Source organism: Lagenorhynchus albirostris, chromosome 12, assembly GCF_949774975.1.
Source record: "Lagenorhynchus albirostris chromosome 12, mLagAlb1.1, whole genome shotgun sequence".
Taxonomy (NCBI): domain Eukaryota; kingdom Metazoa; phylum Chordata; class Mammalia; order Artiodactyla; family Delphinidae; genus Lagenorhynchus; species Lagenorhynchus albirostris.
This window is the reverse complement of record NC_083106.1, coordinates 17,908,761-17,932,986: the sequence shown is the minus strand read 5'-3', so window position 1 is coordinate 17,932,986 and position 24,226 is coordinate 17,908,761. Positions and strand designations below refer to the sequence as shown.

The 24,226-nt window shown below is 38.4% G+C and overlaps 1 protein-coding gene and 1 long non-coding RNA gene across 12 annotated transcripts in view; one reads left to right on the top strand and one right to left on the bottom strand.

The window, feature by feature from the left end:
* Positions 1–9,326, bottom strand: part of LOC132530220 (uncharacterized) — a 33,851-nt gene extending 24,525 nt beyond the window's left edge. The window contains exon 1 of the long non-coding RNA XR_009543734.1: positions 9,185–9,326. This is a non-coding gene — a long non-coding RNA (uncharacterized LOC132530220). The remainder of the gene's footprint in view (positions 1–9,184) is intronic.
* The window catches only part of STXBP5 (syntaxin binding protein 5), a 165,362-nt gene continuing 150,043 nt past the window's right edge, over positions 8,908–24,226 (top strand). For 3 of the 11 annotated variants that reach the window (XM_060167219.1, XM_060167220.1, XM_060167218.1), the window contains exons 1-2: positions 8,919–9,376; positions 10,580–10,677. In XM_060167219.1, the coding sequence (XP_060023202.1) occupies positions 9,221–9,376; positions 10,580–10,677 (254 nt within the window). In that variant the 5' untranslated portion in view covers positions 8,919–9,220. Of the gene's footprint in view, positions 9,377–10,579; positions 10,678–24,226 lie in introns of all 11 variants that reach the window. The other 8 variants (XM_060167223.1, XM_060167222.1, XM_060167221.1 and 5 more) reach the window with 4 other exon arrangements.

Here is a 24,226-nt window from a genome sequence, read left to right as displayed (position 1 = left end):
AATGTACGTGACAGGTTTTGAGCTAGGAACTTTATACTTTTTGTCTCTCATCTTACAAGCCTCTACTTGGGTTGTATTTACACATGAGGAAATGAACACTTAAGTGACTAGTCTGACACTACCTAGTTAGTGACAGAATCCAGGTATGCCTGCCTCAGTGGTAGAGCCCTCTCTTCTCTGCCAGGACATAAGGAATAGAAATACAAGAGTGAGCATCAGCTCTGCGTATCTGAATAGTTAAAAGAAGCAGCAAAGCTTCCCAAGTAGGTTACCCTTTAACACGACATTATCACCAGATGGGTACCTCTGCTCTAAGTTTCAACTGTAGTGAGACGCTTCTTTAAGGAAACCACTAGGCTGGTGAACTGTGATAATGCTATCATGGAACTTCCTTCTCAATTTCCTGAATTTAACAAACTCTCTCATCATGAATAAGCAGAACATTTCTCATTTAAGAGCAGATTAAGAGGTGGACACTGCAGAGGAATTTATGCATCGATGTCATGCACTGCATTGTAGGCAAACTACAGGTTACTAAGGTTAGATGCTGTTACAGGATGCTGGACAAATCCTTGATTAAGTCAGAGGAAACAAACCTCGTGACTGAAAACTGCATATGAATCATTTGAAACAGCACAGAGACAGAGAATATTACTAGCAATAGATGTGACCCAAGATGTTACTAAAATCCTTATAGTGTTGCTTTCATCCTCACAAAGTAAAAGTTTCTTGTTTCACTGATAGTCTCAGACTTGATCTTGTTTCCACTGGCCTCTCAAAAGTGCAGTCATTCAAACTGCTAAAAAAATGTGGAGCAAAGAAAAGCCTGTTATCCTCCTTCCCTGTCTTCCTACAGGCCTGGGCTGAAAGGAGTCATCACTTGTTTTATGCCTACAAAAATCAAAAGAGGCTCATCTCTCCACGTTGAAGGGTAAATAGGAACTAACCTGTGTGCATAAGTGAGAACTTCCACTTACCCCAGTAAGGGAGCCACACCTTGGGGTTACACCCTAGTTATAGTTATGAGGAAACCAAGGAAGGGAAGTTGCGTTTGGGGCCTGCTGAACAAGATTAAGTCTTGGTGGAAATATTTAGGTCATGCTGGTCTGGACAAAACGTAGTGGGAGTAGTTGGAGGTTTTGGATGAATAATAGAGAAGTGAGTGATTCCAGTGTCTTTCCTCCTCCACCTTCATGTTTCCCAACCCCAGGTGCTGCTTCCATGGTAGCCCATCCTCTGGAGCAAGGTACCATGACGATGAGTACATACCCAAAGGGAGAGCGTTATTAGTATGGAGACTTTGAAATGATATAAGGTAATAATCCTCAGGAGAATCAAAAGATGCATTTGACATTGATGCTTGTCGCTCCTTTTAGGGATTTTGCTTCTTTATCACTGTATTGCCATCTTATTGAGTGCCACAAGCAAGTTGGGTCGCGTTTGTATTTCCCACAACACCCAGCAAAGTAGCTGTCACCCAGTGGGCACAGAGCACATGTTTGCGGAATGGAATACTAATCATCACCCTGCTGGCAGGTACACATAAGCAGCAGGATTCAGATTCCTGATCCTCTGTTTTTGAAACTGTACTAGTACAGCACACTTCTGTTTCACTCTTACTTTATAGACTTTAGACATTTTGTGTCCCCAACATCATGATTATTATCTCTCTGGATGTATTTATGAGCCAGGAACAAATAGAACTAAACGACTCAAGTGTACCTAGTCACATTTCTCGTCCCTTCCCTGTGAAGAGTATTCTTTGTGCTTCTGGGCTCTTCACTCTTTTTTTTTTTTTTTCCTGATTAACTGAGAATATTAGCTGAGTGTCAGAGAGAGGGGATTGAGGCTGCTACACAAGAAAGTATATAGAGAAGAAAATGTCAAGAGGTTTGAGGAGGGGGAATTCAGAGATAGTGAGTAAGCTATCCAGCAAAGGCTGGGCTTTCTAAGGAGAGAGGGATCTGGGGTATTGGAAAAACTGCCATGAGGTGGGGAAGAGTTGGGGGGGGGTTATAAATAGGTGAAGAGAATTCTGGGGCAGTCGTCCTAAGTATTTCATCATCCTTCAAAGGTTATCTTAAGAAATCATTCAAGAAAGATCTAAATGGTTCCCCAAGGCTTTGGGAGCTAGGGGTGTGTGTGTGTGTGTGTGTGTGTGTGTGTGTGTGTGTGTGTGTGTGAGAGAGAGAGAGAGAGAGAGAGAGAGAGTTATTGTGCTGAGAATTAAAAGGCTCAGTTTTATTTGGGGTACAGTTAATATCTTGTATACTGACTTTAGTAGCATTTTGGTTTACTAACATGTTAGTAGGTTATTTAACAGAGATTTTTCATTAAAAATTGCATGCCTGAAGGAACTTAGTTTGTGTCATTGGTCATAGAACCAGGAACAGGACAGTGGCCACTGGAGGTAGAATTGTGACCACAGGTGTATGAAAATAGAATAACAGGGTAATATAAAAAGAGCAGATGACAAGGAGGCCAGAGGTTACCTAAAAGTTGAACTTGTTTGACCCAGAGTTGAGGGAAGCAGATACTACAACTACAGATTTGTAGGCACATGGTTGTTGGACTAAGTGTGTGGTGTTTATTAAAAACACAGTCAAGGAGTCCATTCTGAGTTTAAAGCTAGACACCTGGTCCTATTTTGAGGAGCTCCATCTCTTGTATTGAGATTATGCTTACCCATCTTCTATATACATCCTCCCACACTTAGTAAGTATCCCTTGCATATTTTCATTGTTGGTATTATTCTCTTGACTCTTGATGGGTCCTTGGAGAGAGGGTTGCTCCCACTCTCCTTATGTTAAGGTTTCTGCTTTGATTCCTTTTGATTTCTCAGGTCTTTAGGATTAACCAGAGAGAAAGGAGAGTTGGCATCTAAGAGTTCTACAGCCAGATGGCTGAGACATGTGACACAGCTGTGTCTAGCCTCAGCGCCAGAGACGGAAGGCCCTGTCCTATCAGCCAACCGCAACTGACACCATCTCACTGGGCTGCCGTGTCAAGTGATTCTCTGAGGGAAAGAGGGTTCAGTTCTCTGTTAGCATGCTTCCACTTGACTATTGACCTGTGTGCTGAGTAGCGTTTAATTTTTTTTTTAAAGTGTGGCCTGACAATTCCCTCAGAATCACACTTGGTGTGCTTGACCTCCCCTAAGGAATACTTTTCAGAAGTATTATCATATACAATTTATTCTCTTTTGTGTGTGTATGTTGGGCGGGGCATATTTGGAGACAGGGGACAGCTGGGGTGGAGAAGAAGGGAGCACTGGGGTTGGGGGTGGAACAAAATATTAACTTTAACAGCTTTTCAAAGCTTATTCAGTTTCCACAGTATACTAAATGTATATTATACAGTGTATATTCAATATTATACACAGTATAATTAAATTTGTACTTCATTAATTGCATAAAGTACAAACTTTGTCATTAGCTCTTCAGTCCACAAATCAAATATAAGAAGTCATTTACAACAAGATTTAAATCCTAAAATAAGATACTGAAATTAAAAATTCTGTGAGCGTTATTCCTCACCTCAAATATGGTCCCCGTTGTAGGAATATTGTTCCCATTGTAGAAAGAGAATTTGAAATATTTGAGAATTTACTGAGGAAATCCTGATTGCCCAGTTTCTAAGTTTTAAGAATCTGACAGTACTTTTCACTTATATTACTGAATGCCTCATATCTTACGCTTAAATGCTCATTTGGTTCAATTTGTTTTGTTTTGCACTTCTGGAATTTTCTCTTCCCTTTAATTTACTGACTTTTGCTAGGCATTTTTGTATTTAGTTTAATGATACTCTTACAAATGATATTAAATAGTGATAGAGGTAATCTATGGAATAATGAAGGCTCATTAATATCTGCCTAATCAATTTTTCTAAAAGGCTAGAGCTTGACAAAGAAGATCACAACGTAGTGAATCCTATTTTTTCCCAGACAAGGCTTGTTTATTTAGCTGATAATATTTGTCGAGTCCACTCAGGTACGAATGGTAACTGGAGATTATCCAGGAGTCATAAGTGTGGAAATTACATTGTAACGTCACTCTTCTAAATGCTCAGGCCAAAAATGGGGGCATCATCCTTGCCTCTTCTCTTTCTCTGATACCCACCCTCCTGTCAGCAAATCCTCTTGGCTCTACCATTAAAATATAGTCCAGAGTCTGACCCTTTCTCAACACATACCATTCCACTCTAAGCCACCATTTCCCTGCTGGATCACTGCAGTATCCTCCTAACTGTAGGGAGAATTGTGAGTATAAGGTAAAAATGACAGTGAAAGAAGGCTACAATATCTCTACATTCCTTTACATTTTGGGCAGGTCGGGGCTAAATTTCTGGCAGAATATTTGATTGCAAGAACAAGAAACCTATTCAAACTCATTTACACAAAGAAGGAAAGAAAGTGTTGCCAGATTTCACAAGTAATAAAGACTGGGAACTGGAAAGTCAGGAATGGAGACTTTTCTCTCTACCTCACTAGACTCACTTCTCTGTGTGTAGTTTGTGTGTCTGGTCTGTTCTCCTGGGTTCCATAGACGTCTACACACTCTCAGCTTTAATCCCAGCTCTGCATGATTTTCTAGTTGAAACGGATTAGCATCTTTATGACTCAATGCCAGATTCCCAGAAGAAGATGATCTCCCGGGTTGGCTTATTTCAGGTGTTTGCCTTTGATCCAATCAGTTTAGACCAAGACATATGGTCACCGGATCAAAACACAGTTGCCCAGTTCCAGCATTTCAGCAGGGCCTAGGGGACCCGTTCAGAAAACGGGTCATCAACTAGGCAAACTAACATTTCTACTGCAATTTACAGATAATTTAAATTCAATATTCTGTTAAATGCTGTAGTGAATCAATTATTGTCATGCATACATCCTTTGGGACTCAATAAATGAAAATTAAGTTGATATAAATGAATGCTAGCAGGTGAGGTACAGTTGGTCTACCTTCCAGAAAGCTTTCGCCAATAACATAATTTCTTTTAAAAATATTTATTTTTAGTTTCTACTTTATTCCTCTCAGTCAGCATCCATCTGCCCCTGTGAGACCAATAACAGAGCCTTTGTTAGCCTGGTAGCCTTTAAACAAAATAATGAAGATCGGCAGATCGTTATGGGAATGTTATGGATTCTTAGTCTTTGGCCTTTCATACCAAATAATTTAGTGAGCTGCCTTTTTGTGTGTGAATTTTTTTTTGCATTTTAATTTTCATTGTATTAACTAACTATTGTTTAGAGCTGTCCTGACTCAGCTAAATGTAATATAGCTATTTATAACTTGTCAGTGGTATATATTATTATGCCATCATCTCCTGGTCCATTCTTCAAAATGCTCGGGCCAAAAATGGGGGCATCATCCTTGCCTCTTCTCTTTCTCTGATACCCACCATCCTGTCAGCAAATCCTCTTGGCTCTACCATTAAAATATAGTCCAGAGTCTGACCCTTTCTCAACACATACCATTCCACTCTAGGCCACCATTTCCTTGCTGGATCACTGCAGTAGCCTCCTAACTGTAGGGAGAATTGTAAGTATAAGATAAAAATGACAGTGAAAAAAAAAAAAATGACAGTGAAAGAAGGCTACAATATCAGGTAAGAAAGCAGGTAAGAAAGAATTCCATTTGGGAGAATGTCACTTACCCAAAGGCAGAAATCTATTAAATTGTTTTGAATCAGCACACTGATTCACTCATGAAAACAAAACAAAAATAAATAAATAAAATTTTGTTGAGAGATTACTATGGGTAAATACTATGGGTATGCTATGTGCTAAATTTTAAAAGGAATAATACAAATTATTGAATTTTTAGTCATTTTTAGACTTTAAATTCCTAATTAATTTTAATTCTAAATTAAAATCCTAATTTAAACATCAATTGATCAATTTAAACTGACAAGAAAAATCATGAGTTTGAGGATCCATTATTTTATCTTTGCCATCATAAAGGTAGATATTTGGGAGCATTGTTTTTCTTTTTTTACCTAACAGAATTCTGGATATGTCTCTGAGCTAGGAGAAGATAGACGGCAAGTTCACAAAGCTAACCTACAGTAGCAGATACGCTCCATATTCATCTTAAATTCTACGTTTCCTCTATGAACCAAAGTTTTGGGAATGCCACGATGAGTTCATAATCTGATGAGAGGGATGAGGTATGAAAATCAAAACAAAATTCCACAAGTCAAAAAGGCGGGACTGGCTTATATTGGAGATCTGTTGAAGTTCCTTTCACCCCAAGGACACTGATAGTAGTTTTTCCATTCTACTATGTGTAACTAATGTAATGCAAACTTTACATTTTCCCCTAGTTTATCCTCCAAAACCCTAGGAAGCAGGTAATATTAATCTTATTTTTCACATGAGGAATCTGACCCTTAGTAACAGTAAGGAATTTGCCCGAGGTTGCCCACATTACCACGGTCTGGATCGAAATCCATGTCTGGCAGACAACAAAGCCTAGGATTTTTCCACTCTACCACAAGGCCTTTCAGCAAGAAATTGTCCCTTCTCCAAAGGGTTTCATAATCCAATGATGACAAATCATCCAACAGATTTATTTTCAAACTAGATGAAAAGGTGGATCATAATCTTCTGCGGGGAAGTGATCTCTCTGTTTTGCAATTTACCCCTATGGAGGCATTTGTATTTTTAAAAAGCTCCCCAGGTAATTATGATCACCTCCCAGCTGCCTTCCAATGCTCTTCTCCCTCCTCTTCACCTGGTCTCCTCCTCCTCACCTGGACTGAACTATGGTGAATTCACCATCGCGGGGCCTTTTCCGGCCAATTAATTTACCCTCTGCATTCCTCTTGCGTGATGCCATCAATGAGCTCATCACATCTATTCACAATTACTAATTTACATGAGGTTTGCCACCTTTTGACTAGGGAGCTTGTTGAAAGTAAGAGTTGCATTTTGCGTCTTCAGTACGTAGCACAATGTCTCACACTCAATAAAATGTGTTTCAGAGGACTAAACTGGTAAACAAAAATCCCAGAGCCACTTGGAAATAGCCTGAGAAAAATCTTCAAATCTGGTTTATCGCTCGTTACACCTAGTGAATTAACTTTGTAATTCAGTAAAAATTAAAACACAAAACAATTTTCTAAGTTCCACGCGTAAGCCATCGCCCTTTGATGCGGAAGCTCCACAGAGAACTACGTTTGCCGAAATCCCTGAGGCCCAGTCGTGGTTGGTTTGCTGACGGTTCTTGAAAGCCTGTCACATCAACCAATACTGTGACGAAAATTTCCCTGCGCAGGGCAGTAGGCGGCCAATCACAAAGTAGAGGGCGGGCACTTCTGATTTGGCTTCAGAAAACCCTCAGTAGCTCAGAGCCCTCAGGGCTAGGGAGTTAGTAGCCTAGGAGAGTATCCTTCCTCTCCAGCCCCTCCCCACGAATTAGAGTTAGTCTTTATGCGCTTGCATACTTCTTTACGTTTTCCTTAGTTTCTACATCCTTCCTAATCAAGTACCTCTGCTTCCCATCCACCTTTCCTTGTTGAACTCACTCTCGGGAAAGGGTACCCGCATCATTAATCTCTCCTCCTTTTCAAACTTGAGACAGATATTTGTCTCTAAGCATCCAAGTGGGATTGTGACAGTGAAGCAGTGGAAAGGTTTGAGCGAAAACTTCATTCTTCCCTCCTTTCCCCTTGCAAGAGTGGAGAAGCTACTGGGGATTACTTAGTGGATAATCAGCATTACCGGGCGGATTGAAGGTCTGAGTGTCCGCGCTGTGTTTACTTCCACGCTCGCTCCCGCTCGCATCTCCACCCACGCTAGCGTGCGGACTGAATCCAGGACTGGCGTGTCACTGGTCGGGGCAAACACCCAGCCCTGGAGCCGTTTCCCTTTGGCATCCTCTTCCCATTCTAGCAGCTACCTGCCATTGGCCATGCTTTCATCCTACCAACAGTAACAGCTACAGGAAAGAATTCATTTTTCCCTTTCTAGATTCATCTTTCCTGGTACCCTTTCTAAGTCTGTCATCCCCTTGCCACAGACATAACCGTTGTCTAGACGCTGTTTTTCAAAATCCAAATCCAAATCAATCCAAAACAAAGCCCATCAATAAAGCAACAACAATAATATTGCAGCCAGCAGCCGGGAGTGTGTGCCTCATTAAAGGGTGAGAATATAAACCCCCGCTTCAATGACCGATTTTGAAATAAAGGATTCCTGCTGCTTGTTAGTCATCAACATTTTTACTCTCCCAGCTGCAGGAAAAGCAGCTGCATCCTCTGGCAAGGAGATTGAGATGGGAGAAATTTAGCCACGGTCTGGGATTTTCGCAGAGGATAATTTAAGCCCCAGCTCCACTCCGGTGGCTGAGGAGGGGGTGGGCACGAGCGGTGCGCATGCTCAGCAGCCCGGCTCCGCCGAGGCCCAGCTGCCGCCACCGCCGCGGCCGGTGCTGTAACCGAGGCTGTCGCTGCTGCTCCGAGCGGGCGTTGGTGCCGTGTGCCGAGGCGCCCTGTCAGGCGAGAGGGAGCGGCCGGGCGGGAGCGCGGGCGGCGGCGGAGCCTGAGGTGGGCAGCCGGGGCTCTGAAGGAGCGAGGGCGGGCTGAGCCAGCCTCGGAGGAGCGAAGCGGAGAGCTCTGGGACCCACCCCGGGCGCCCTGCGTGCCATGGCCGGCGGGCAGAGGCGCTGAACGGCCGGGAGGCCGAGCGGCGGCGGCGGCGGACGGAGAACCGGCGACCCCCGGGAGGAGGAGAAGCAGGAGCGGGAGGAAGCGCCGAGGGACTGCGGGGCCCGGGTGGGCGGCGGAGCCGCGGGCCATGGACTCGGCGGCGGCGGGGGCGAGCCGGGGCGGCGGCGCGGCGCAGAGTCAGCCCGCCGCCAGGTGAGGCTAGGCGGAGCGGGCTCGGGGCGCCGCTGCCACTGCTGTGCCGCCGGGCCGCGGAGCGAGTCGGCGGCAGCGGCGGCGGCTCAAGTGGCGCCGCAGCAGCCGCGGCGAGCAGCGGCGGCCTCGGAGGAAGAGGGGTCGGCGCCCGGGGTTCTGGCGGCCGCGGTTCTCCCGTCGCAGTATATCCTGCTCGGATTATCTTTTGCTTCTCCCCAGCTGCCTCCTTCCCCTCACACGGACACTCTGTCCCACACCTCCGCGTCCTCGGTCGAAGCTGCCCTCGGCCCGGGCTGGTTTCCCCCCGCCTGGGGACGCCCCTTACCTCTCCTCCCGGGCTGCGGGGGACCCCGCCGAGACCATGAGGAAATTCAACATCAGGAAGGTGCTGGACGGCCTGACCGCCGGCTCGTCTTCGGCCTCGCAGCAGCAGCAGCTGCAGCAGCAGCACCCGCCTGGGAACCGGGAGCCCGAGATCCAGGAAACGCTCCAGTCCGAGCACTTTCAGCTGTGCAAGGTGAACGGAGCGCGCAGACCCGCGAAAATCGGGGTCGTTTTAGGGACAACTCAGGCTTTACACACGAGTCGAGGGATAGAACGCCAATAATAATCATACCTCGAATAAAGGTCTCGCTCCTCTAGCACACTTTGCTTGGTGGGCTATTTTGGAGATTGACCTCATCTTACTCCTTTTCGTTGATTTTCACGTGCGGCAGTCATTTCAAGGTTGCTTCTAACGTATTATACTGACCTTAATCTTATGGCTTTTATATTCAAGCATTTTAATACATAATTCACTGACTTCCAAGTTTCCTTTGGGAACAGTGTCTAATGAATGTTGTTTATCAAAAAGCCAAACGTGTTCAACTAGATATTTGCGCATCACTTTTCCCTTAAAATGTGGTAGGAGGCTTAAAATATGAAATTATAGGGTCTTTCTATCATTTTGTTTGGTGAAAAAGTTAGAGCTGTGATTTTTGCCTATTAATGGCACGACAGTTGCCATAGCGGTCTGTAATTCAGAAAGAATGATGCAGCGAATTAATTCACCAGCTGCTCAATGAGAAATACAAACTTGTGTTGGTATTAATACCAGGCATTCATAAGTCAGAGTTTCTTAAAAGTGTGTGCATACTTTTTTGCCCCAGTGTCCTAAAATTATTAAGGATTTAATAGCAAAATGCAAAAATATATGCTGTGTTTATTTTCATTCTGTTACAGTTGCAAAATGATGAGATAGATGTTTGCTAATTGCTTTACTGAATCCTTAATTAGAGTAATTATGACAGCATTTCCTTAGAAGTACTTGTATTTAGCATCCAAATAAAGTAATGATGAAGTTAGCACACTTGAAAAAAAGCATGAATTGCATTTTTAAATGAATATACAGAATTTTTGACCACTGCAAACTTCAGTAATTTGTTCTCAGACATAATATTATAGAATATTAAATTTTCTTCTAAAGCCTACCACTGTGATGGAAAAGCAGAAATTAAGGTGTAACACTGGGATAGTGTTTTTGTTTTTTTGGTTTCAGGTTCTGTGTGCATAGGTTTTTGTTTGATGTAGACTTCATAGTTTTTTTTTTTTATAGCAGTGCATGTATATGTGTTTTGCATCAATTATAATTGCTTCTCGGTTCTAATACCTCTATTGACTTTTCTGTTTTAAAACTTTGCTTTCTGCCTTGGTTGCTGTGATGTCACTTGCCCATCCCTAGACTGTTCGCCATGGATTTCCCTATCAACCCTCAGCCTTGGCCTTTGATCCTGTACAGAAGATCCTGGCAGTGGGAACTCAGACTGGTGCTTTAAGGCTGTATCCTTTCATTTAATTTAATTTTATTTTTTAACTTTTACTGTATTCTCCCCAGTCCTTCTGTATTGCTGATTAGTTGCTTTTCCTGTTTAATGCCAAAGAAATGGTATGATCAGGTATTATGTGAAATCATGTGGTTGTATCTCTCCCCATGATTATACTTGCATGCAGGTTGTATGTTGCTGTGATGTTTCTTAGCTCAATTTATAGTAGCTAAACACGTATCCACATAGAGTTCTAAAGTTTTGCTATAATAATTACTGTCTTTGCAAGGAAGTAGAAGTTTCTAAGGGGAAATATATCTGCTTATACTAGTGGTCTATTGAATGGACTATGTAGAGGATGAGGTTTAAAGACAATAGCACAAGGCACATTTTATTTGCTTTTTTAAAAATATTGTGCATGGTAGATGTTGAAATTATGACTATTTATTCTAATGAATTAGAGGTTGAGTTTGAATTTGTTTCTGACTTGTCCATCTAGAAAAATCATTGGAAAACAAATACAAGTTTTATATAAATAGTTATGAAGTATTGCTATTTCTAAAAGTTTTAGAGCATTTTGTTAGTATAATGCAAATGGAGAAGTGTACTGTCTTGATAGTTTTCCCTTTGATGGTCTACGTTTGTTATGTATATGTAAATACTGTTAGGTTAGCTGTACTCTTAAGTATTAGTATAGAGGATTATTTTTCTTGGTTATGCATGAACTGTAATTGTTTTGTCATAGCATTTTTTTCCAAATACCTACTCATTCTTCAAGATAATTTTTTCAGTCTGAACAATGGAGAATACTTCACAATTCCTCTCAAACTATTTAACTTGAAATAAAATTGTGTTTACTTTTACTATGATATTTACCCATATTAACCTAAATGCCCTTAATTTTAAACTTAAACATAAAATTTTAAAAAGAAAATGCTTTGTTCATCCATCAGTAGGATATCTGCTTCCTACATATTATTGAAGTAACATGTTGGTAATAAATAGACGAAAACACTAGATGATAAGAAACACGGAGGAGCAGGAAACTTTACTCCCCACGTGTTAGATTTATCTGCTCCTGAGAAGGAGGGGAGCCTGCATTTGAGTTAAACATGTGTCTTACCTTTTTTTATAATCTTTTAAAATCTTCATTTCAAAGTAGTGCTATACGTGGTATCAGGGTATTTTATTTGTGATTAGTGTGCTATGTTCAAAATGCTTATAAAAGTTTTCACTGAATTGTGTTACTAAGTGAAGTCTATCATTCATAGTAAATACCAGTAGTGCACTCATACCTGTAAAAATGGTAAAATCTGACCAAGCTAGATCTGAATCTGTGAATTTCTAAGACAGTATATCTAAATAGTTCTTACCCAAATATCTAGATAGTTGACACTAAAATATTTTTTACTTTAATTGTATAGATATTTTTATTCCGGTATCCAGTGATCAATACCTTCTAGTTTAGGGCTCCTATTTTAGTCCTGTGAAGACGGGAATAAAATTAATTTTGGTAGTGTGGGTGCTAAGTGTTCAGCAAAACCCCGTGTAGTGACAAAGTAGTGTGGTATTGGATCCAGATGGACTGTTTAGAATGAAAAGCCAATTTTTTTTTGTTCACAGCAAAAGAGTATCACCTCTGGACTAAAAGGGGGAAAAAAAAGTTGAATTAAATCAACTATTTTTAGATTATTTTGGTTTTCTTTTAAGTGGGTTCAATTTTTACTATTTTCCCAGTTGAGACCCAGTGTGGTCTCAATTTTCTTACAATACATAACTTTTTTCTTTTAACAGCCCGTCTGCTCCTTTTATAACTTAATATAATCATGAGTACCGCAAGCAAGGCTGATTTTATAAAATCAAATGTTTTTCTTAGACAAGACTTTTTACCCCTACTGCATTTGAGGAATTAGCATATTACACAAAGGGAGAAGTTAAAATTAAAATGTTAGTCCTAATGCTAACTGTCAAATGAAAAGGATCAAGTGTACGAAATCATCACTTATATGTCTTTTGCTTTTATACATTTTTTATAGTTAAATACTGTATGAAAAGTGAATCTGTAATTTACAGTTACACTCTAAATTTTTTTAGAACCTCTCTTATTGTACTTACAGTGAAGTTAGGAAAACAGTTTACCAAATACATTTTTATTTTACCTTTTTATGAGATTTATATGAACATTCCATAGTGATAAATTGGTTTGCCTACCAGTAATACCACTAGTCATTCCTTCTGTTAGGTTTAAGTAGGAGATAAGCTTATGAGCTTTATTATGGCTTTGATTTGTAGAAAATCTAAAGTAAAATAGAAATCTTTTTTTATTTTAAAGTAAAATAAAAATCTTTATCTGAAATAAGACTAAAATCTTTTTAGTTTTACATAATTTCCACATGCGTGGCTTAAAATTTGTTAATTTCTCTGTTCTTTGTTTTGAAAGCTAGACAACTATAGTTTATTTCAAAGCTCCATATTGGTTTAATGTGCAGACTTAATAATAAGTCTCTTCTCTTGCCCTAGTTCTTTTATATTTTTCACTGTTGCATTTGGCTTCTTACAATCCTTCTCTTTATTTTCTTCTCATATTAGACTCTTGTAGTCTGTCATACATTTGTTCTAAAAGATGTCTTCAGAGCAGAAATATACTTGTAAATAAAGTCTTCTTTCATCTAACTGTCGAGCAGAGTAGGAGGTTTTCAAAAGTGGGACTGGGTTATTAGAATTTGAATTGCATGTCTAATTTAACGAATAGAATGTCTTCCTAAATGTTGGAGGACTATACTAAGTTATCTATTTTGAGGTTAGAAAAAAAATGATGAAGAATTTACATCTGATATCTAATGTTTGTAGACAAGAATTGTGAAAATCTGAATCCTTAAACAGTATCTAACAAATGATGAAGCAAGATAAATTTAATGTATTTCCTGCATTAACGTATAGCAAATGGCTGATGTCATTATAAACATGCCTTATGTTCAACCTTTTTGGCTTCTGGAGTGAATATGAGGTTGGAATGAACTTACTGATAGGAAGCAGGGAAGCATAATTTTATATGCCAAGTTGTACAGTAGTGATTTAATTATCTTAATTCTCCTCCTTTTGCCATGTAGAAATAGGTACAGTTTGGTTCTTCTGAGTAATCTAAGCATCAGAACTATTGAGATAAAGTAATCATCTATCCCCATAAGGAATAAGTAAAGGGGAGAAAAAAGGTTCTAAGTGAAGAATGAAGGCATTTCTAGTAATTCTGCTGTTGTCCTTATCTGGACTCCTGGTTTACTAGTATAATTTTGAATTGCTTCATAGTCTGTTGTAACTATGGGCTACCCTGATCTTATTTTAAGGTATTTTCGTCTAAACACAACAAGGTTGTTTTATGTATGAGTATTTCAAGGACTGTGCCAAAAAATGGACTTTCAAATTTACTTAATCTTTGTAAAAAATTGAGTTTTTAAGTATCACAGTTATCAAAGGATCTCATTTATTGTCTTCCTGACTTGTGGAAAATATAGTAGGCAGTCTCTGCTTTGATAAGGCATGGGCTTGTCTTTTAAATTGCAGTGTAATTTTGCTGAATGCAGGCTTACAAAATGATTTCTGTACATTGGAGTTCATTTAACAAGCACTTGTTAAGAGTTAACATTCGATTATGAATTGTGGCCTTATTTCTTGTTCGTGTCTTGCCACTAAAGAATTATGTGTCCTTGAGTTAGTTTTTTCTTACTTTTAAAATGAAGGTGCTGTATTAGATGATTTCTTCGAGAAACAACTTTGTGATTCTAAATAGCTATATATTGTTCTAGGTGAGTATGCAAAAGAAATGAAAATATGATTCTTATGTTCAAGGACTAGAACTAGATAAACATAAGTGAAATAAGAGTTATTTAGGGTCTACTCACATAACACAAAGTCAGATTACAGGGAAGTTTATTGCGTTTAATGACACTTCTGCACATTAGTAGATGAGGCTTGAGAATGGCAGGGAAGGAGGAGTCGGAAAATTATTCTCGGCTAACAGTGTGGGCAAAAGTAGAGAAAAGGGATCATGGTAGTTTAGTGGAATACTAGAGACTGCTTGGAATTGTGATCCTAATTGAGTTGGAGGGAGAAATAAGGAACCAGTAGGTGGAAAACCTTGAGTGCTAGCCTGAGTTATCTGGGTGTTATTCAGTAAGGAATCATTGTAGGAATCATTATATAAGGAGATATGCTCTCAGGAAGACCTTGTGATTTTTAGGATGATTAATAATGCAGTGGTGTCATGGATGAAAAGAATAGAACCAAGGGAACCTTAATATGTAACTAAATCCATATGGGTAGTAAAGTGGATCCAAAGCAGGGGTAGTAGAATGGGAGCTGGAGAAGGACTTGACTTCTTTGTATCAGATCTTAGAGGGAGCAACTAAAGGTGGTGATAAAGTTTTCAAATACAGCACCGAGGCAATTACAAGACAGAAATGGAAAACTTGGTAAAGAGTGTGGCAGAGTGATGTGGAGTTTGGATTTATGTAATCTTTTACTTTTATCCTATTGCCGTTTCGAGAAGGTAGCCTAGACTGATTCTAGCTTGAGAATTTGATACGCTTTTACATTTGATTTCCTTTGGGTTGGTCCTCGGTGATTTCCTGGATTTTGTTATTGAATCGAAATAATTTAAAGTCACTGTTAGCTGTTTGGCTTTGTCCATTTATCCTTGGTCAGTGTCTCTCAGTAGTGCTAGTATTTGGGGCTGGATAATTCTGTGGGTTTGCCCAGCACATTGCAGGCTATTTAATATCCCTGGCTCCCACTTACTAAATGCCAGGGTTACCTCTGCTGTTAGTGTGGTAACCCACATGCCCTCTCAGACTTCCAGGGGCTCCTGGTTGAGAACAACTACACTTTGTCCTAGTTCTTCACCAGTTAAGTAGGAATAATAACCCAACTAGTTCATGAAGTGAGCGTCAGGATTAAATGCAATAATGTGTATGTTTTTAGGACCATGCAAGGACTGTTTTGGTGACTATTCAATATGATATTATTATAAATATGAGAGTTTTTCTATGGTTTTAATGTTCAGTTCTTTCATTCATTTATTTCAGCGAATACTTGCTGAGAAGCAGCTAGCTGCCAGGCTCTGTGTAGGAAGGCCTTAATTTCATTATTTTTGTAGCTGATGTAGTCAGTCTTCGAAGGAAAAGGTCTTAAAGTACTGTTTTTGTCTTCTTTAAAATGGTTGTGTTCTTTTCAACCACAAGTTTTAAGGATTGCTATTTAGATGTGATAAGATAATATGTGAAAGTTTGTTTCACATAGTAGGTGATAAATGATTGTGAAAGTTTGTTTCACATAGTAGGTGATAAATGATTGTTTAATGGCTTTGTACTATAAGGTAGCTAGCATTGCAATGTTTGACTTGCTGCTTATTAATTTTATTTTATTGTAATTAACAAAACTGGAAAAAAGGTTTGGAAACAGATTTTTGCTCAAAGTAGTTAAAAATGAAACAGTTCAGCTAGAATTTAGCCAAATTTTTGTTACTCTTCTACCCCGCCATCCTTTTTGTTCATAGAAGAACTCTAGTCATTTGAAATTCTAGCCGTAGAGGAAAAACAAGGACTTTGAAATACTTCTACTTCTCAACTCTTAGCTCCTCACTGAAGAGGACTTTGTATAAAAGGAAGAATGAGTACTGTGTCAGCTGTAGGTTATGATTCTCAGTGTGGATTACTGCAGCAAGGAGAATAGGCACATTTACTTTAGAAACTACCAGAAAAGGTGTCTGCCTGGAAGCAGTTATTTTGCAATGAATTTCCTGTGGAGGGAAACAAGGTATGATAGAATCTAAATGGGATTGAAAAGGGATATGTTAATTACTGGGGAATCAAGTCTGTGCTTGGTAAGCCTTTTTACTTTAAGTAAAATGGGTTTTTATTTCTGCTAGGTATTCTCTTTGTTTTCCATTTGTTTTTTAGTATAATTTGCTTTTAAAAATATAACTTGACTTTGCCATCCTGACAGAAAAAGGTAAAGGAATGTTCGAAGAATTCCCTTATTAAAAGCTTGTGTTCTAGTCTTCAGACTAATTTTGGATAAGCCAACTAAAATCTCTAGGCTTTAGTTTCCTTTTCTGTAAAATGAGGAAATTGGGATCTGTGATTTCTAAGAGTCCTTCCGGCTCTAGGATCTTGAATTTTTTTCTGTGGAGGATTTGGGAATGCTCTGGACCATCTCTGTCTAGAGTTGTCTTCTGATTGGTTGTTCTGAGTATCTGTTAAAGCGGGTGAAGTGTTGGACTCAATCCCATTGTGGGTCCCTTTACTTTGTACCCATTGCCTGCATTCATAATAAGTCAGCAGATACACAGTTGTAAACTTTTATTTACAAAAGGGAGGAGGAAAAAGCATGTGAGATACACTTTTTTCGTTGATGAAACAGCAGCTCACGTTGAATACTAGGATGGTGGGTTGTTGCTTTTCCTTTGTTTAATCGGTAGGGCCTCATTAATGACATAGGAAACTTGGGCCATTTTCAAATATTATTTACAAAGTTTACTTTTCCTTTATTGGGTGTTAATGGTCAGGATGTAAATTAAAATGAGATTGCTTAAAAATAATACTGGGTTCCTAATCATATGATTTTATTAATTTTTATGTAAGAAATTTAATAGAGACTAATTTCATCGACTTGCCAGCATGTAATTTGAGTAATTGTATAGTAAGTTGGAAAAGTAATAACTAGCACTGTGCATGTAAGTAAGTGGACTATAGGGGTGATTATCACTAAATAAAAGATAAGCTTTGGGTGTCACTTTTTGACTTTAACTTCATGCATTGGAAGTGACACCTTGTTTACAAGAAGGAAATTAATAATCAGAGTGTCAACGCTGTGATTGATAATGCTTGAATGAGAATATCCGGTCCTGATTTGGTGCTGTCATCATCGGAAGGTATATTCAGTACCTTGGGATTGCAGATTAATGAAATGTATTTGGTTTGAACTAAACAGATGTCTGTTTAAGAATATAGCAGAATGACAAAGAGAAAAGGATGTTTTACTATATACTACCTTTATATTTGAATGCCTTTTATTAAACATAATATAGTACTATGAAACTTCCTAGGAAGCAAAACAAAGTGACTGTTGACTTGATTTTTGTAAAATAAACTAAGAGTTCATAAACTATAATCATAAAAGACTACCAAAAGGTATTTGATACATCTCCCTTCCCTTAGTCACATGTGATGTAAATCATTCTAAGGAGGAAATATCAATAGTACCTTTGGATTTAATTACTCAAACTTCTTCCTGTGAAGATGTTCAGGCTTCTATATAATAGGTCTTGTACTTTAATTTAAACCTATTTCTAATATTTATTTGCAACACCAAAGAAGAAAGACAAGTTAGTTGTCTTCCACATACTGTTATTACAATTTTTAACATTTTTGAAAAATTTAAATAACAGTCATCTACTTGCAGATTTAGCAGTCCCAATTGCTTTAATCTCTCATTCTTTTGTATTTCATTTTAAAGAAATTTTGGATACTAGCTCTATTTTATGTGTAACTTTTGTTTTTATTTTTGGGCTTGGGTGGAAGGAGGGGAAGGGGAAAGGATCATTGACAGTTTATTCCTTACTACTCAGTGTTCCACAATGGGCCATGTGTTTAGTGATTCCTTAAGTCTAGAATAGCGTTCCCCAACCTTTTTGGCACCAGGGACCGGTTTCATGGAAGACAGATTTTCCACGGATGGGGGAGGGGGGATGGTTCAGGCGATAACGTGAGCAATGGGGAGCAGTGGGGAGCGGCAGGTGAAGCTTCGCTGGCTCGCCTGCCGCTCACCTCCTGCCGTGCGGCCTGGTTCCTCACAGGAACCCGAATGTGTTGGGGACCCCTGGTCTAGAATACATTTTTCCCTGTTAAAGTAATCCTTTAAAGCCCAGTGCCTTTCTCTTTGTGATGTATTTTTGGTTTTACTTCCATCCCTTTTTCCACCCATGTAGCAATCTTTTTCTTAATTCAGCGTTTAAAATCTAAATTTCTACATTACCATCCTTTATTCATAATATCACATAGTCATTAAATGGCTAAAACTAGTCCTTCTGGAAATTATAGCTATAATATTGAGGTATTTTTATTTTAAAATAAACTGTCAGAAATGTTAAAGCATATGAGAAGATGCAGTAGAGTCCAAAGCAGTGCAGATCAGAATCGAGCAGTATCCTCTGCCTTATAAAGAGGCCAGAAATTAGACAGTGGTCAATATACAATTATAAAATCAAAACAGAAAGAACATACAGATTCTTAAATGATTAGCTTAATATCTTCTCTACTAAAGACCATATAAAAGATGAGTGTGTGTGTGCCTACAAATGAAGTAATGAAGGTCTAAATCTATAATTCAGGAGTCTGCAAACTTTTTCTGTAAAGTGCTAGATAGTAAATATTTTGGCTTTATTGTCTCTGACCCAGCTACTCAACACTGCCAGTGTAGCGCAAAAGCAGCCATAGACAATATGTGAAGGACGGAGTGTAGATATTTCAATATAACTTTATTTATAAAATCAGGCAGTGGACTAGATTCAGCCCACAAGCTGAAGTTTGCCATGCCTTCTTTAGTTTATTAGGCTTCCTTGCTTTTAAATTGGAGAGGAATACTCAGGAAGGAATTACTACTGACATTTTTATAGTTAAGTTTCATAAATTACACTCGCATATCAGTTTAATCTTTTAGTCATAAATAGAAAACTATTTTAAAGAATCAATGATATATGGTACTGCTATATACCAAGTTAAATTATTTGCATAAGTATTTTTTGATCCTATGAAAGATGCATTATTTTTCTGGTGAATTATAATTAGTATGATAAGATGACTTATTAGGCATTGTTTGGGGACAATTCAGTGATCAGTTCTATTATTGAAGTATTGTTTGAGCCCTTTACTTCCTAATTTTAATTTAAAATATATTGGCATTTGTAGCTTTTCCCTAATATTTTCATTAATATTATATAGAGCTATGTAGAAACAGATACTTTTAAAAATAACAGTGAATGTAAATATTTTATTAAAATATTGTGATTTCTTATATGTCTGCAAATTTTGATTAAAAATAAATCATTTACACTGTGGGAGAAAATAACCTGAAAAAATGTATTAACAACAATAACAAAAAAAACTCATAAAGCTCTTAGAAGCAAATTTAGGTGCATGGTTACCTTCTTTAAGAGTCAGATATGTTGCATGTCCCTTCTTGGAATGAACATACATGGGACAAATTGAAAACATTATATCCGCCATGAAAAATTTTTATAGTTGCTCACTGTTTACATCGTTTTTCATTAGCAGTAAATATAAATTTTATTCAGTAAATAAGGCTAATTTCTACTTAGTTTCATTTCTCCAACTGGTGTTAATCCTTTTGGAAGTTGTTATATAAGGCAAATGAAATGATGACATACTGAGCATATTTCTTTATATTTACTGGTGCTATGATTTAAAAATGAGCCTTGATCTAGAGTAACATTCCCTTAAACTGGGAGTGAATACAAAGGTTTTTACCTAAAAGCAATAGCTAATACTTTTGGTTTTAGTACAGTCTTCGTTTGGAAGTTAGGGTTTGCTAAACACAGGATGTTAATTGGAAAAATAATATAGACTTAGAGATTATATGGTAATTATTGTTAAATAATGTTTTGTTTTATGGTTTTTGGTTGTGTTTCCCTTTCAGTAAGGGCTCTCTGGAACTTCTGAAGCTTTTCCTGGTGAGGTTGTCTGTTGAAGAGAGATTAATCCTACCCTTTCTTGAAAGTACATAATCTTTTCTTGTAATAGCAGCACCTCTGCTTTTTCACAGCAGTACTCTGCCAAAAGTGACTATAAATCTAGTGGCATCAACTGTTGCAGTACTTTCTGCCAAATTGCTTTCCTTTTGTGTATTTTTTCCTTTTTGTCTTTTGAAAGGGAGGAAAAGTATTGAAACAGATTTTCCATCTCTGCAGTCTTTGTACTGTATTTTTCATAATGTGTTTTATTTTTCTTTTAAGCCATACTTAAGAACTTAGCCATTAAGCATCTGAGAATGGATGCTGGGATAAAAGATTGTTATATGATATGTGAGAATGTATGTTCCTTTTTGTTTCTTTAACCCAGGCCATGATTATTTATGACTATATTTCATAGACGACTAAGCAAATGGTTCATTTGAAAGTATATTTATGTATCAAACGCCATTCTGAAGAATTGCCTGTGATAATAAATATAATTCATTTTGACCCCTTTAGAGACAGTCCTAACTCCAAAGCAGTAAATAATAAGGATGAATATTTTTGAACCACTCTATTCAAAAATAATAAAAAATTCTTATTCAGAATAATAGTGGAAGATGTAACTAGAGGCCTATTTCAACCCAGTTAATGTTATAATTATATTTTAGTGTAGATGCTGCAATTACTTTCTTTTGATGTTTCCCTCACATGAAAAGAAAGCAGTTGACTGACAATTTTTCAAATACCATTTGACATTTACTGTAAAATATTACAATTGTGTTGGATTAAGGAAGTTTTAAATGTTGACCTATGCATCTTTCATGGTTAATTTTAGCATTTCGTTAAATTTTTACTGTAGAAATAGTGCACGTTATAATTTTGCTTAAATAGCAGACTAGCAGGATGTTAGAATTGTGAGTGAGCAGTAAAAATTATGTCCACCCTTATAATCATGAGAATGTGGCTAGCTTCATTTCTTAACATATTAATTTTTTGGCAGACTTTACTTTTTAGAGCAGTTTTGGCCTCACAGCAAAATTGAGCAGTAAGTACAGAGATTTCCCATATACCCCTGTTCCCACTCGGCACAGACTCCCCCATTATTAGCATCCCCCACTAGAGTGGTACATTTGTTACAGTTGATGAACCTACATTAACACATCATCACCCAAAGTCCATAGTTTATGTTAGGGTTCATTCTTGGTGTTGTACATACTGTGGGTTTTGACAGATGTATAATGACATGTATCCACCATTGTATTATCGTATAGAACAGTTTCACTGCCCTAAAAATTTTCTGTGCTCTACCTTTTCATCCCTCCCTTTCCCCTACCTCTTGGTAACCAGTGATCCTTTTACTGTCTCCATAATTTTGCCTTTTTCAGAATGTTACATATTTGGAATCATACAGTAAGTAGCTTTTTCAGATTGTCTTCCACTTAGTAATATGCATTTAAGTTTCCTATGTTTTTTCATAGTTGATAGCTCATTTGTTTTTAGTGCTATATAATATTCCATTGTCTGATGTACCACAGTTTGTTTATCCATTCACCTGCTGAAGGACATCTTTAGTTGCTTCCAAGTTTGGGCAATTTTGAAAAAGTGGCTCTGCATATCCATGCACAGGTTTATGTGTGGATATACATTTTCATTTCCTTTGGGTAGATACCAAGGAGTGTGACTACTGTATTGTATGAGTATGTTTAGTTTTGTAAGAAACTGCCAAACTGTCTTCCAAAGATAGCTGTACCATTTTGTATTCCCACCAACAATGAACAAGAGCTCTTTTGCTGCACGTCATCGTCGTCATTTAGTGTTGTCAGTTCTGGATTTTGGCTCTTCTAATAGGTTTGTAGTGGTATCTCCTTATTCTAGTATGCATTTCCCCAATGACATATGTGGGGCATCTTTTCATATGCTTATTTGCCATCTGTGTATCTTCTTTGGTGAGGTGTCTGTTAAGGTCTTTGGCTCATGTTTAATTGGGTTGTTTGTTTTGTTGTTGTTGAATTTTAAGAGTTCTCTGTGTATTTTGGATAATGGTAGTTTATCAGATGTGTCTTTTGCAAATATTTTCTTCAGGTCTGTGGTTTATCTTGTCATTCTCTTGATACTGCATTTCACAGAGCAGAAGATTTTGATCAAGTCCAGTTTACCATTTTTTTCTTTCATGGATGGTGCCTTTGGTGTTTTATCTAAAAAGTCATTGCCATACACAAGGTCATCTAGGTTTTCTCCTACGTTATAGGAATTTTATAGTTTGGAGTTTTACATTTAGGTCCACCATCCATTTTGAGTTAATTTTTGTGAAGGATGTAAGGTCTGTGTCTGGATTCATTTTTGGTGGTACGGGGAGGGGAAGCGTTGTTAGATCGTAGTCTTTGAGCAAGCCTGTGCTTCTGGACTGTGAACTACACAGGCGCTCCTCAGTTCCCCTCTCCTCCCACTTCCCTCAGAGGAGTTAGGATGGCTAGAGTGGGTTGAAGTTGTATATTTCCCTTCCTTCGGGTCAGTTAGGCTCTGATAAGCCCCCCAGCAGTTTAGGCTCTCGTTAGTTTCTCCAGAGGGCAGACCTTGTTATGAACAGAACGCTCCAGTGTATTTAAAAATGGTTGCTTTTGGGCTTCCCTGGTGGTGCAGTGGTTGAGAGTCCGCCTGCTGATGCAGGGGACACGGGTTCGTGCCCCGGTCCGGGAAGATCCCACATGCCACGGAGCGGCTGGGCCCGTGAGCCATGGCCGCTGAGCCTGCGCGTCTGGAGCCTGTGCTCCGCAGCGGGAGAGGCCACAGCGGTGAGAGGCCCGCGTACTGCAAAAAAAAAAAAAAAAAAAAAAAAATTGGGAGAAAAATGGTTGCTTTTCCCTTTCCCCCTCCTGGAAGTGGGAGGGGATTTTTCTCAGATAGTCACTGTGAGAACCTGGTAGAGCCCATGGAGGTAAAACTCACTAATGTATGGGGATCCCTCCCATGACTGGGTCCTCCTGGAGTTTCTAACAGACTTGTCTACTTTAGGCCTTCAGCAGTTCATCAAGTACAGTTTAGGTTTTCCTACCCCAGCACTGATTCCTGCAGAGGTGTCTGCTGGTTGGTTTGTTTCAGTAAGTTGGGATTTTCTGTATTGGCCTATCTGCATCTGCAATTTTAGGGGCAGCCATTTGCCCTGTGACCTCACTTGTTTTATGAATCTAAGAAGAGTTGTTGATTTTTAGTGTGAACAGCTTTGTTTGGGACATTGTTAGGACAGAATGACAACTTCCAAATTTCTTATGTGCTGGATGACAAATAGGAAGTCTATTAATTTTTATAGGTGAAAAACACATGATCTTCAAAAAGAGGTTTTTAAATTGATGTTGGTCAAGCAGATGAAACTATAGAGTTAGGGGTACTGTACTATGAAAGTGAAAATAATTGCTGTTTGACAAAGGCTTTGTATTGCAAATACATTCATAGGTCATAAAATACAAAATGAGATGTTCTTCACTATCTTAAACTTTGGTAAAAACTTAAGTTCTTGTTTTGAGCATATTCCTATCAAGTTGATTAGAACTAGTTCAGATGGAAGTAGCAAATTTTTAGAAGTTTGGAAAGTAAGACCTGTGATGAGATATTAAGGGGATTCATAATAATTTTTCAGACTTTTTTCTTCAAACAGAATAATTTAATTATTCATATATATATACACAATATGTGTGTATGTATATCAATATATGAATTTTGTGGAAGATAATGTTTAGTTATACTTTAGCCCACAAGGTTTTGCAATTGTTCTGAACCATGGCTATATACGTTAGAATGATTTGTGGAGCTGAAAAAGAAA